The 15,672-nt window shown below is 45.3% G+C and overlaps 1 protein-coding gene across 1 annotated transcript in view; it reads left to right on the plus strand.

Moving 5' to 3' along the window:
- STX8 (syntaxin 8) overlaps window positions 1–15,672 on the plus strand; it is a 236,878-nt gene that overhangs the window by 16,481 nt on the left and 204,725 nt on the right. The window contains exons 3-4 of the mRNA XM_044299901.1: window positions 2,349–2,443; window positions 3,399–3,509. Of these exons, the coding sequence (XP_044155836.1) occupies window positions 2,349–2,443; window positions 3,399–3,509 (206 nt within the window). The remainder of the gene's footprint in view (window positions 1–2,348; window positions 2,444–3,398; window positions 3,510–15,672) is intronic.

Genomic DNA, 15,672 nt, shown 5'->3' on the forward strand with positions numbered 1-15,672 from the left:
GACAGTATCACACATGATAGGATAGATACACAGCTCAGCAGACAGTATCACACATGATAGGATTAGATACACAGCTCAGCAGACAGTATCACACATGATAGGATCAGATACACAGCTCAGCAGACAGTATCACACATGGTAGGATTCAGATACACAGCTCAGCAGACAGTATCACACATGATAGGATAGATACACAGCTTCAGCAGACAGTATCACCACATGGTAGGATCAGATACACAGCTCAGCAGACAGTATCACACATGGTAGGATTAGATACACTAGCTCAGCAGACAGTATCACACATGGTAGGATTCAGATACACAGCTCAGCAGACAGTATCACACATGATAGGATTAGATACATAGCTCAGCAGACAGTATCACACATGATAGGATTAGATACACAGCTCAGCAGACAGTATCACACATGGTAGGATCAGATACACAGCTCAGCAGACAGTATCACACATGATAGGATTAGATACACAGCTCAGCAGACAGTATCACACATGATAGGATTAGATACACAGCTCAGCAGACAGTATCACACATGTAGGATCAGATACACAGCTCAGCAGACAGTATCACACATGTAGGATTAGATACACAGCTCAGCAGACAGTATCACACAGGATAGGATTAGATACACAGCTCAGCAGACAGTATCACACAGGAGGATTAGATACACAGCTCAGCAGACAGTATCACACAGGATAGGATTAGATACACAGCTCAGCAGACAGTATCACACAGGATAGGATTAGATACACAGCTCAGTAGACAGTATCACACAGGATAGGTTTAGATACACAGCTCAGCAGACAGTATCACACAGGATAGGATTAGATACACAGCTCAGCAGACAGTATCACACAGGATAGGATTAGATACACAGCTCAGCAGACAGTATCACACAGGATAGGATAGATACACAGCTCAGCAGACAGTATCACACAGGATAGGATTAGATACACAGCTCAGCAGACAGTATCACACAGGATAGTTAGATACACAGCTCAGCAGACAGTATCACACAGGATAGGATTAGATACACAGCTCAGCAGACAGTATCACACAGGATAGGATTAGATACACAGCTCAGCAGACTATCACACAGGATAGGATTAGATACACAGCTCAGCAGACAGTATCACACATGATAGGATTAGATACACAGCTCAGCAGACAGTATCACACATGGTAGGATCAGATACAGAGCTCAGCAGACAGTATCACACATGATAGGATTAGATACACAGCTCAGCAGACAGTATCACACATGGTAGGATCAGATACAGAGCTCAGCAGACAGTATCACACATGATAGGATTAGATACACCAGCTCAGCAGACAGTATCACACATGGTAGGATCAGATACACAGCTCAGCAGACAGTATCACACATGATAGGATTAGATACACCAGCTCAGCAGACAGTATCACACATGGATAGGATTAGATACACAGCTCAGCAGACAGTATCACACAGGATAGGATAGATACACAGCTCAGCAGACAGTATCACACATGATAGGATTAGATACACAGCTCAGCAGACAGTATCACACATGATAGGATTAGATACACGCCTCAGCAGACAGTATCACACAGGATAGGATTAGATACACAGCTCAGCAGACAGTATCACACATGGTAGGATTAGATACACAGCTCAGCAGACAGTATCACACATGATAGGATTAGATACACAGCTCAGCAGTCAGTATCACACATGATAGGATTAGATACACCAGCTCAGCAGACAGTATCACACATGGTAGGATCAGATACAGAGCTCAGCAGACAGTATCACACATGATAGGATTAGATACACCAGCTCAGCAGACAGTATCACACATGATAGGATTAGATACACCAGCTCAGCAGACAGTATCACACATGGTAGGATCAGATACACAGCTCAGCAGACAGTATCACACAGGATAGGATTAGATACACAGCTCAGCAGACTGTATCACACATGATAGGATTAGATACACAGCTCAGCAGACAGCATCACACAGGATAGGATTAGATACACGCCTCAGCAGACAGCATCACACAGGATAGGATTAGATACACAGCTCAGCAGACAGTATCACACATAATAGGATTAGATACACAGCTCAGCAGACAGTATCACACATGATAGGATTAGATACACAGCTCAGCAGACAGTATCACACATGGTAGGATTAGATACACAGCTCAGCAGACAGTATCACACATGATAGGATTAGATACACAGCTCAGCAGTCAGTATCACACATGATAGGATTAGATACACAGCTCAGCAGACAGTATCACACATTATACTCCCCTGTGTATGTGACTCTTCTGTCTCTGCAGATAAATATGACTGTGCGGCCTCTTATGAAGCGGTTACACGTGAGCATCGGACATCTGGGGGACTCCCTGCAAACATCGGTCTCCACACATCGGATGTATCCTTCACCGTCTAATCCCTGTGATTGCAGGAGTCCGCCATCTTGTTCTCCTTCTGACAAAGAAGCCATACGAGACTAGCACGTCCGTGGTGGGTAGTAGTAGGTGGCCTGTCTTGGATGTGCACCACTACCATATGCAACTCTATGGGAGGGCAGCCTAGGGGTCTCCTGTCCAGCAGAAGGTGGGGGCCTGATGACGGGGGATACATTGTAATGGTTGCCTAATACTGATTTTCTTCCCACAGTATTGTACTGGCCCATCTTGTGCACACCAACAGAGACTGTTCTTGCCTGCACTCCTGGTTAATCAATGCCACCCCCTCTAACCACCCAGAATATCTTACTGGGGAATTTTTTTTTAAGAATTAAAAGACTTAAAGGACCCCTGTCAGCAAATTTGTCCCTATGACGCTGGCTGACCTGTTACATGTGCACTTGGCAGCTGAAGGTGTTGGTCCCATGTTCATATGTGTCCGCATTACTGAGGAAAATTATGTTTTAATATATGCAAATGAGTCTATACGAGCAACGGGGGCGTTACCATTACACCTAGAGGCTCTGCTCTCTCTGCACTTTGACAGGACCAGGCAGTGTAAATGTAATCACACCTTGTCCTGTCAATCAAAGAGCAGAGGGCGTGGCAGTTGCAGAGAGAGCTGAGGCTCTAGGTGTAATGGCAACGCCCCCGTTGCTCCTAGAGGCTCATTTGCATATATTAAAACTTCATTTTTCTCTTTCGGTCTGTGGGGGCGGAACGCAGTGATGCTCCCCATGCCATGCAATATAGCCTTCGGTGACGCAAAATGCGTTATCACAATGCTACTATAGAAAAGCACCATGGTCCTGCATTTTATGGAAAGTGATATAAGCACAGCGATGCTTTTCTTTAGGTCCGAAGTCTCCCAAGTATACGCCATTACTATATTATTGTCTTAACCTAGAACCCATGTAGCACGCAACTAGAAGGAGATCGGAGGCAGAACCTCATCGACGAGCTCATCACCACACAGAAACAGCTGCAGATATCCTTTCTAAGTGAAGGCACAGAACCCGATGTCATAAGGTGAGAGTCCGAGTCCACCCATGTCACAGGAGGGGAGGTGCCCACCAAACCCTGATATTTACCTGGTCTCTGCTCATCCTGGGACCCTTGGGGTCTTCTTGCAGGATTTTCAACTTGTGCACTTGTGAGGAAGATATCGCCTTCCTGTAGACCTGCAACAGCCCAACCTGTGGCCGTCAGGGCATGTTGGGAGTTATACTTTTACAATAGCTGGACCTCCACAGGCTATGGAAATGAGACTATTTTGCTGGCAGATCTTGAGACAGTCTTTTGGCTGATGATTGTGGGTATTTGCACGCACAGCAGAGTTGCTTTAGAAATTTCTGTAACTGAAAATCTTCTCCATACATCCAGAGCATGGGTTTTATGCACTCTTATTTTACCCTTAGCAACCGCCAATACACCGTTTTTACAGGGGTCACTAACAGTCATTTCGCTAGGATGTTGCCTTTTTTTTACGGAGGTCTAGTCTAAGCACTGCACGGGCGAAGGTGCAGCCTTGATAGTGCTTGTCAGTATAGTACTGACAGTATAATACACTGTACTGCATGAGCAGTACAGTGTATTATAGAAGAGATCAGAAGATCACATGTCACAGTCCCTTTTGTGGGACTAAAAAATTGTAAAAATAAAAGTTAAAGTTTTATGAAATGAAAAAATACTATTTTTCCATTGAATGAAAAAATTCTAAATCCCCTACACATATTTGGTAGCGTCGCATCCGTAAATTCCTTAAAAAAATAAAAAATAAATGCAGCAAAATTCATGATGTAAAAACTCAGTTGCAGTGTTGCTGTTTTTTCCCATCCCCCTCCTCCCCAGAAAGAGTTAATAAAAGATAATCACTAAGTTATGTGTCCCCCAAAATGGTGCCATTAAAGACTTAACTTGTCGCGCAAAAAAAACAATCCCTCATATATCTGCACCGACGGAAAAAAAAAAAATGTACAGCTCTTGGAACGTAACGATGAAAAAATTGAAAAAAGAGGGAAGGGGCTGTGGCCACCGCACCACCAATGAAGATAACTAACCTTTTAATACAAATACAGGTGGCGGGTGCCGACAGCAGAATCGCACACCCAGCACCCGACCTCTATGACAGGGAGCTGCAATTTGCGGCAATTAACTTCTCAGATGCTGCATACCAACCACCCCAGTATTAAAGTCATTGGCTACAGGGTTCTCCCCCCTTCTCATTGGTGGCAGTGGCCCCAGGGCCCCCCCTCCCTCTCCATTGGTGCAGTTGCAGTTCCGATCGGAGCCCCAGCAGTGTAATCCTGGGGCTCCGATCGGTTACCATGGCAGCCAGGATGCTACTGAAGCCCTGGCTGCCATGGTAATCTCCCTGCTGCTGTGTGTACTATGCACAGGACAGCAGGGAGAGTGTGAGGTCCCATTCACCCCCACAGAGTTCTATTAGGGTGAATAGGACAAGGGATTAGAAGATCCCAGGTTCTAGCCCCTAGGGCCCCTTTTCACACGGGGAGATTTCCGCGCGGGTGCAATGCGTGAGGTGAACACATTGCACCCGCACTGACCCATCCGGACCCATTCCTTTCTATGGGGCTGTGCACATGAGCGTTAGTTTTCACGCATCACTTGTGTGTTGTGTGAAAATCACAGCATGTTCGGATGCAGTGCGCTTTTCACGCACGGTTGCTAGGAGACGATCGGGATGGAGACCCGATCATTATTATTTTCCCTTAAAACATGGTTATAAGGGAAAATAATAGCATTCTGAATACAGAATGCTTAGTACAATAGCGCTGGAGGGGTTAAAATAAAACAATTTAACTCTCCTTAATCCACTTGTTCGCGCAGCCCGGCTTCTCTTCTGTCTTCTTCTTTGCTGTGCACAGGAAAAGGACCTTTGATGACGTCACTGCACTCATGACATGATCCATCATCATGACCATGTGATGGACCACGTGATGAGCACAGTGATGTCATCAAAGGTCCTATTCCTCAAAGAAGACAGAAAGGAAGCCGGGCTGCGCGAGTAAGTGGATTAAGGTGAGTTAAATTATTATTATTTTTTAACCCCTCCAGCGCTATTGTACTAAGCATTCTGTATTCAGAATGCTATTATTTTCCCTTATAACCATGTTATAAGGGAAAATAATACAGTCTACACAACACCGAACCCAAACCCGAACTTCAGTGAAAAAATCTCATATGTTCCCGCAACGCACCCGCACCTTTTTCTGCAACGCCCGTGTGAAACCAGCCTAAGGAAGAAATAGTTATTAAATAAAAAGTAAAAAAACAAAACAAATGCCAAAATATTAAGTTTAAATCACCCCCTTTCCTAAATTTACATATAAAATATATAAACAATAGATAAATAAACATATTGGGTATCACCACATCTGAAAAGTCCAAACTATTAAAATATTTTAAAAAAATCTCCTAATTCGCCATTTTTAGTCCCCTTGTCCCCCTCCAAAATTAGGATCGGACTGTTCTATTATGGGCCGGATTTTTGGGTGTTTTATTTCTTTTGCGTGGTATCGAGTATCACAATACTTTTTTTATGGTATCGAATCAAAATTTTGGTATTGTGACAACCCTAATTATAAGACCCACCGCACGCCCTCAATTCTGAGCTGATCCCCCCCCCCCCCCCTCTGTTCTCAGTGGGGTTAGACAAAGAAGGAGCGCTCCCTCTGTCCTTCTTTGCCCCAAAAAACATTTTATATATTTATATCCTATTTATTTGTAATTTCTGTTAAAATATCTAATCGTCTATCCTGCACAGTGAGTGCCAGAATTAGTAATAAAAAGTGATCAGTAAGTCCATGTACCCCAAAATGGTACCAATATAATCTACAGCTGACCCTGCAAAGCACAAGCCCTCACACAGCTCCATACACAGAGAAATTAAAAAGTTATAGGTATCAGAATATGGCGCCACTATTTTTTTTTTTTTTTTTAAAGAGTTACTAAACTTTTGTAAAAATTTCTTTCAAATTGTTTTAAGTAGCCTTTACTTTATTTATTATACTGTTTTCCTACTCGACTAGGCATCCAATGTTTTGGGTGCTATCACTCCTTAAAATCATTATCCTAGTACAGCGCTGACATGTCAGCTCTGTACGGATTTCACTGGGGGCTAAATTCCTGTGCTCCCCTCAAGCTTGGCCAATTTCTGGCACAGCCCATTGGGCCCCTGTACCCAGTACACATGTGCTATGCCAGGATTTAGCCAAGCTTAAGGGGAGCACCGGCAGGAGCAGCGATTTGTGCTATGACCGCCAGTGAAATCCATACACCGGTACAGCTCTGTACTAGAATAATTATTTTAAGGCGCAACAGCACCCAAGACTTTGGGTGCCTAATTGAGTAGGACAACGGTATAATCAATTATTAAAGCATATTACCAAAATCATTTTTGGAAAATTTTAGAACATTTCAAATAAAGTACAAAAGCTTAGTTGCTCTTTAACCTGTTAGGGACACCTGACGTACCGGTACGTCGTGTGTATTTACGATCACCGGCGTGCAGTGATCGAAACAGAGTTCCTGCTGAAATCATTCGGCAGGGACTCTGTGACAATGCCGAGGGGGGGTCCTGTGACCCCCCCCCCCCCTTCTCTCCCCCCCCCCCCCCCCCCCGTATCGGCGATCACAGCAAACCACAGGTCAATTCAGACTTGCGGTTTGCTGCGTTATCCGGGTCTCTGGTGACCCGATAACCCGGAATAGGATGGCGATCGGTGGTGTGATAATACACCACCAATCACCATCCTTAGATCTTGAGAGGTGATGGTGACATCACCTCACAGGATCGCTTCCTATTGGCTGCACGGGCGGGCGGGGGTTAACTCCCCCCAGCTCTCCTCTCCTCCTCCATTCTGTGTCCAGGAGAAAGAGCAGCCCGCGTCGGATCTCCAGAGCCAGCACCCCCCTCTGACAGTCCACAGTGCCATCTTGCACTAAAAGATACTTTAGGAACAGGTTAGGGAAAGGTTTAGGTTAGGCAGGGATATTCAGGGAAAGTTTAGAGAAAGGGGGAAAAAAAAAAAAAGTTTGACTGTTGCATCACCCTGATTTGGGTAGCTAGGGTCCACAGCTCAGCTGTGTGACCCTACACCCCCCAGGCCACTGTTAGCGCATCGCCCACCCCACCGATCATCAGCTTCGGACGGCTGATCAGCAAGTTTGAATCTCTTTATTTATTTTTTGCATTTTTGGGGGGTTTTGACTTCATTTTTTTTTCTGTTAGGTTTAGGGCAAAGTCCGCAAACACCCGTGCCTCCAATACACACACACACACACACTCACACTCCCCTATGCCCCGCCGGATGTTCTCGTCCGAGGAGGCATACACCCAGCTTACCTCCGACTCAAAGAGCATCAGTGAGGACGAGGATGACCCCACTTTCCTCTTGTCATCCGCGTCCTCCTCATCATCTAGTGATGATGATGAGCCCCCAAGGCGGCGGAGACGCCACCAGGCGGAGTAAGGGGACCGCCATGCTAGGGACACTGTGGCCCACACAAGTAAGAGCAGCTCTGGGGCTTGTACTAGTTTTCCGGCCCACCAGATAAGTCTTACTTAGAAACCTAGAATGTGTCGGCAGATAAGAACCATTTGGCCCATCTAGTCTGCCCAATATACTGAATACTATGGATAGCCCCTGGCCCTATCTTATATGAAGGATGGCCTTATGCCTATCCCATGCATGCTTAAACTTCTTCACTGTATTTGCAGCTACCACTTCTGCAGGAAGGCTATTCCATGCATCCACTACTCCCTCAGTAAAGTAATACTTCCTGATATTACTTTTCAACCTTTGCCCCTCTAATTTAAAACCATGTCCTCTTGTAGCAGTTTTTCTTCTTTTAAATATTCTCTCCTCTTTTACCTTGTTGATTCCCTTTATGTATTTAGCAGTTTCTATCATATCCCCTCTGTCTCGTCTTTCTTCCAAGCTATACATGTTAAGGTCCTTTAATCTTTCCTGGTAAGTTTTATCCTGCAATCCATGTACTAGTTTAGTAGCTCTTCTCTGAACTCTCTCCAAAGTATCACTATCATAACTTGCATGGTGTACCCCAGTGGATTTTGAGCCTGCGAGTCTTGATTTTGTTGGCCAAGCAGGAATCCAGGTTCCCACAGTGGGCTTCACTGAATATGACTATTTTGTCTTTTTTCCAGCGACCACTTTGTAAATCTGACGGTGGAGCAAACAAACTTGTTCGCCCAACAGTTCATTGCTCAACGCCCGGGCTCCTTTTTGGCTAGGGCCGATGGCTGGACGCCGGTCAGTGCAGCCGAGATGAGGATGTTTTGGGGCCTCGTGCTGCACATGGGCCTAGTATATAAAAAAAAACTGTCGGGCATTACTGGAGTGGGGACGTCCTCTACCAGACCCCACTCTACTGTATGGCCATGACATGTACCCGGTTTGAGGCCACCCGGAAATGCCTGCATTATGCAGATAATGCAGCATGTCCCCGCCCCCCAGGTGATCCTGTCTATGACCGTCTGTATAAGATACGGCCGGTCATCGATCACTTTGGGGCCAAATTTGTACAGGCCTATGTACCTGGAAGGGAGGTCGCGGTTGATGAGTCTCTCATTGCTTTTTAAGGGGAGACTCCTATTCCGCCAGTATGTTCCCTCTAAGCGGGCGAGGTATGGTGTGAAGCTGTACAAACTTTGTGAGAGTACCTCAGGGTACACTTATAAGGTTTGTGTATACGAGGGGCAAGATTCCCTTATTGAACCCCCAGAATGTCCCCCCACTCTGGGTGTTAGCGGGAAACTCGTGTGGGACCTTATGCACCCACTGCTGGATAAGGGTTGCCACCTGTACGTGGATAACTTTTTTATACTAGTATCCCCTTGTTCCAGTCTCTCGCCGCCATATCCACGTGCGCTTGTGGGACCGTGCGGAAAAATCAACGCGGCCTCCCTACGCACCCCCTCCAGGTACCTTTCCCCAGGGATGAGACCCGTGCACTTACCAGTGGAAACCTGTTGCTGGTCAGATATAAGGACAAGAGGGATGTCCTTGTACTGTCCACAATTCACGGTAACGGCATCACCCCTGTCCCTGTGTGAGGTACCGTGGCAACGGTCCTCAAGCCCGATTGTATCATCGACTACAATCGGTATATGGCAGAAGTTGATCTCTCTGATCAAGCCATATAACACCATGCGCAAAACCCGGGCATGGTACAAAAAAGTTGCGGTCTACTTGGTGCAGGTTGCCTTGTACAACTCTTTTGTGCTGTCCCCGAGCGCTGGCAACACAGGGACAGTCCTTCAGTTCTATAAGGCAGTCCTTAAGGCCCTGATCTTTTCTGACCAAGAAAGAGCAGGCCGGAGTACCTCGGGAACTGTAGGCGCCCGGATCGTCCCTGGCCAACACTTTCCAGGTGTGGTCCCCCATACTGGAAAGAAGCGACGGACCCAAAAAAGACACCACCACTCAGTGTGAAACGTGCCCCGATCATCCGGGCCTCTGCATTATTGGTTGCTTCAGGGAGTACCACACTTCCATAGAGTACTAAATTTATAATCCCCTTCCCCAATTTTAATTCCCGTTAGCCACTGACAATCAAAAAAAAACCTATGGTTCTCAGACTTGAGACGCCAAAAAAAAAATACAAAAAAAAATGATATTTTGTAAAACTAAAATAAATAAAAAAGTTGACAAATTGGGTATTGCCGCGTCCGTAAGAATCTTTTCTATAAAAATACCCCATGACCTAACCCCTCAGATGAACACTGTCAAAAAAAAATAATAAAAACCATGCCAAAACAAATTTTCAATTTTTTTTCCAGTAACAAAGCAAGGGTTAACAGCCAAAAAAACCTTTAATATTTATTACCCTGACATATGGGGAATGTATAGTAACTTTTTTTGGAGGTATTACTATTTATTATAGAGGTAGAAAAATAGAAACTTGGATATTTGCTAAACTTGTTCCAAATATTTTATATTTTTATTTGCAAAGAATGGCCTGGTCCTTAAGGTGAAATATGGCCGTGTCCTTAAGGGGTTAAAGGGGTATTCCGGTTAAGTCTCCTATCCTTTGTGATAACTATTAGATCCTAATAGCTGCAGCTATTGATTATTTTAGTAATCAAGTATACTACTGATTAATCCAACAATTTATCAAGTACTCTAATGAGGAAAAACTAAATTAAGTTTTTTATAAAAACTCAACAGACCCCCCCCCCTGTCATGAGTCCCCTCTCCCCTGCCATCAATCTTCAGTGCCATCAGCCCCCCCCCCCTCCATGCCATCAGTTCATTCCCCCTCAGTGCCAGTCAAATACGTACCCTTCCTGCTAGGGGCGCCACCGACACTCCACAGCTCTTCCATCCTCTTCGTGCAATGCACTGGGACCTGACATTACGCAGCGTCGGGTCATAGTGTGCACTTATGTGCATTACATCCTGACAATGTGTGTACGTCAGGAGGACAGTGCAGCGCAGTGCCGGCCGGCGGGAGACCACGGAGCAGTGAGTAATAGCAAGCACTTCACTCGCGCTCTGTGGTCACATGGTACAAACGAATACTCGTTGCAATTTCTTTTTGTGTTGAGTTACTCGATTGATTAGAGTAATCTTTTCAGCCTTAGTCCTACCACTGGGACCCCCACTGATTACAAGAACGGGGGCCCTGTACCCCTGCAGCCCGCTGAAACGATACAGCCCTCTGCTATCCCCGTAAGTCCCATAGAAATGGATGGAGCGGCAACATGCATTCTTGTGATCGGCGGGGGTCTCAGCAGTAGGAACCCCCACTGATCAAATAGGATAGGTGATAACTTAATGTAACCAGAATTTTCTTTTAAGTAATAAAACAGAATAAAAACTATTAAAAAAAGTTAAAATTTTGGTATCACTGTAATTGTACTGCCCCGAGAGTAAAGTTAACATTTCAGTTTTACTGCACCGTGAACGCAAGCGTAAAAATAAAACCAAAAAACCGTGGCAGAATTGCCAAAAATTTTCCAGGATGTTACATGTACAGTAAATTATGCCATTTGAAAAAAAATACAACTCGCTCCTCGAAAAACAAGCTCTTCTATGTCCGTTATGGCTTTTGGAAGGCAGGGCTGAGACAACAAAAAGGCTAAAAGTGGCTTTGGTGCCACACCTATTGTGGTCTGAATTGCAGTGAATTTCCATTGCAAAGTCTGCACTGACAATGTGCTGGGCGCAAATTCCCCCCCAAAATGAAATGTATAATGTACATAAGTGTACATCGGCTGGTTGCTGCCTGTGTATGTCTATGTGTATTTTGATTCCTTAAATTATAACCCCTTGTTCCTATTGAGTATATTTCCACGCCGTTCGGACTCGCACAGCATGGAACGACCAGTTGACAGTCTAATTTAAACCATTACAACTGCCAGTTTGAATAGGGCACAGGGGCAGAGGTACCAGAGCGATGAATCCGCCCTTTCTTCTTACTTAAGAGCTGGAAAGTTTTGACTCCTGTTCCGGCCCTTCACTCCGTGTCCATCATTCCCTGCTCCTTGAGCTGACAGTTTCCGCCCCCCTTCCCCTTTGTGACGCTCTACGTTCCACTTACTGCTCTGCTGATCATATGAAGGTCCCCGTCCCCATACCCACATCTCCCTTTCCTTAGAAATTAGGGAAATTAATCTGAGTTTATATTTGGTCATAACTCACCGGCTCTCGGTCAGACAGTGGACGTTTCTCCCGGTCCTTGCTTTTCTGATGGAAATGTCACAATCAGCCGGATAGAACATTGCAAAAAGCAACATGACAAATATATGGGACGTAAATCTGTCGACGGGAATAATTTTTCTGCAGTTCTTACAAATTTTTCAAAATGGCTGCTCAGTTGCTGTATTTTTTTTTTTTTTGTTTTGTTAAAGGGGTTGTCCCATGGAAAAATTCTATGTTTTTCAAACCAGCACCTGGATCTGAATACTTTTGTAATTGCATGCGATTAAAAATTTAGTTTAACCCCTGAGTTTGATCAAATGTGTCTGTATAGTACCTGCTGCTTGTTCTTTTCCTTATTTCCTTATTTCCTTGTCCACCTCAGTAACATCGCTGAGGTGGTTGCACATGCTCAATTTCACCCTTCAACTGCCACCAGCCCTATATATAACTGTTAGAAGCTGTGATAGAGCTGCAGCAGAAATGACACCACGCCCCACGAGAAAGGACACACCCCTGAGGTGCTAGGCTGAAGAGAATCTAGCAGAGCAGTTGGAGCAATCAATGAAGAGATCTCTGTATCCATGTGAGGTACAGGGCTGGTTCTAGAAAGGTATTACCATGTGCTGTATGATTTCTAATTTTCATTTTTTACATTATTAATAGGATAACCCCTTAATTGATTTTATCCTGGTTTCCAGTCTCATGTCATTGCGTCCTGGAATCATGTAGAACTTGGCTATACACTGACTGACAAATATCCCCCTTCATGGCGGCGTTGCTCCCTAGTGGGCAGTGCCCTCTTGCATCAAAATAATACTCCAGCCACTCTGAAAAACCAATGTTCTGGAATGGTTTGAGGAACATTACAAAGAGATCAAGGTGATGACTTGGCCTCTAAATGCTTGAGATCTCAATCCAATCGTCATCTGTGGGATGTGCTGGAAAAACAAGTGCAATCGGTGGAGGCTTCACCAAGCAGTTTACAGGATGCGATGCTAACTTGGTACCAGATACCACAGGACACCTTAGACAGTCCATGTCTCAATTGGTCAGAGCTGTCTTGGCGGCATAAGTCAAAGTAACATCCACATGATGCCAGGATCCCAGGTTTCAAGCAGAACATTAACCACAGAATCACACTGCCTCCACCAGCTCGTCTTCTTCCCATAGTGCATCCTGGTGGCATCTCTTCCCCAGGTAGGTCATGTCCTCGCACCACATGATGTAATGGGATTCATCAGACCAGTCTGCCTTCTTCCGTTGCTCCATGGTCCAGTTCTGATGCTCACATCCCCAATGAGGGAGTGGACCGGTATCTGCATGGGCACTCTGAACAGTCAGAGGCTAAACCAGTCCTCTCCAACCTGCGGCTCTTCAGCTGTTGTAAAACTACAACTCCCACCATGCCCTGCTGTAGACTGATAGATGTAGGCAGTCTGGGCATGCTTGTAGTTGTAGTTTTGCAACAGCTGGAGAGCCTCAGGTTGTCAATCCTTGGGCTAAAAAATCCGATACAGATCAAGCCGCAATGTCCTGTTCTTCTGACACCTTTCTATCATAGGCAGAAGGACGTTTTTCAGTAGCTTGTGCCTCGGCATCTCTCAGAATTGCTGTCTAGCCTTCACGTCCCATGCATGAACCTCGAGTGTCCATGACCCTCGCTCTAGTTTATCAGTTGTTCTTCTTTGGTCCCTTTTGGTAGCTACCAACCACTACCTAACTGGAACACCCCACAAGACCTGCCATTTTGGAGACAAACTGACCCAGGCGTCTAAACATCACAGTTTGGCTGTGTTTTAGTCGCTTAGACCTTTTATGCTTCTTCATTTTTCCTCCTTCCACCACATCATCTTCAAGACCTGACTGTTTTCTTGTTGTCCAACCCTTGATAGGTGCCATTGTCACCAGATGTCGGATTGGTGTATAGTTCTGTGTATGAACTATGCTCCTCGGTGCAGTCTTTGTACTGATTTACAATGGTCTGGTGTTTATCTTACTTGCTCATTGTATTGAGGGGGCAGCGTACAGTTTTGGGGTAAAACAAGGGTCCTTTATCTGCCCCGCACTGGATAGACCAGCGATGTAACCCCCCTCGTCCTGCTTTCTCTTCATGTGTCCTTCTTAACAAGTGTGATAATTAGTTAAATCTGCTGGTGTAATCAGAAGCGATCTGCACAGTCCAGCGCACAGCCATGATTTCAGGGGTTTAGGCGATTAAGTGAACACAGGCGGTGGGTGGCTAATTGGATAATCTTTAATCTTCACACCAGCACGAAAGCTGAGCCGGGCCGATCACAGGACGTGGAGGAAGTTATGCCTCGTCCTGCCAGTAAGCGCTTACCAAACATGTCAGGGAGATTACACTTTCCTGCAGAGATAATCGGGCTATGTCTCCGCGTCAATATAAAAGAGGTGATAAAGAACGGGTGGGAGGGGGTACTCATTTTTTTTAATGAGTTGCCGCTTAAAGTGATTCAGTCCAGAAGAAAGAAGAATACCTCATCCAGTGTAAGAGGAAGGACTTCAATCTGTTTACCCTCACCTATGAGCGCCTTCTCTCCTCTCTTGGCCATCTGATCATCCAGTGTAAGGACAGCTGCCTAAGATCTAGGCATCCATATGTTCTGGTAGATGCCCTATGTTACAGCCATAGATGTGGAGATGTTTTTCTACTATCGGTGGTGGATTCTGGGACCAGATGAACTTTGCTGCAGGTCCTAAAAAGTTCTCCAATAGTTCTATGCCACCCCTTTATGGAGGTTGATATCTTGGACCCTCACTACTATTGAGCTCTGGGTGTGTCCTTTACAGGGCGGCTGTCCTGGCCAGTCCACTACGCCGCCCGAGCTAGTCAATTGCATATGGCTGCCTATAGTTCCTTTCACAGCCCCGTGACCAGGAGTAGATGTAGACTGGATACAATGCTACACCAGTCCTACGGAGGTACCGGAGGTCAGACATCCACAGATCATGAAGTGATGACAATACTTTACAAGATGGGAACACCCTATTCATTCTATGGTGCACACTCAAAATATCAGCCTATGGCCCCAAAACGTACCAACTGCAGTCAACCTCTCTGAACTGGGCTGGTAATTACTGTGTTCCAGGCTGTTAAATTTATTGGTTTCTGAAGACATTGTAAAGTCAGTTGTTCCTAGGTTACTCAGGTCAGGCCATTTTTGTGTAAATTGACCCACTTTGCGGATTTTAAATCCATGGCATGTCAGTTTATGCCGCAAATAGTCACCCTGTGGAATCGCAGCACAATCTGCAGTGGAATTTCCACCCTGTGTGGTGCCGTACAGAAATTGTCTTCACTCGTATAAGTCCATGTTCTCATTGGATCTAAATTCCAAATTAACCTCATCAGGATGTGGGAGAAAACCGGACTACCCGGAGGAAAGCCATACAAACATGGGGAGAACATACAAACTCTGTGCCGGGGTTGTCCTTGATTGCATTCAACCCCCAGAGCTGCAAGGCACCAGTACTAACCACCT

This window comes from Bufo gargarizans, chromosome 6, assembly GCF_014858855.1.
Source record: "Bufo gargarizans isolate SCDJY-AF-19 chromosome 6, ASM1485885v1, whole genome shotgun sequence".
Taxonomy (NCBI): domain Eukaryota; kingdom Metazoa; phylum Chordata; class Amphibia; order Anura; family Bufonidae; genus Bufo; species Bufo gargarizans.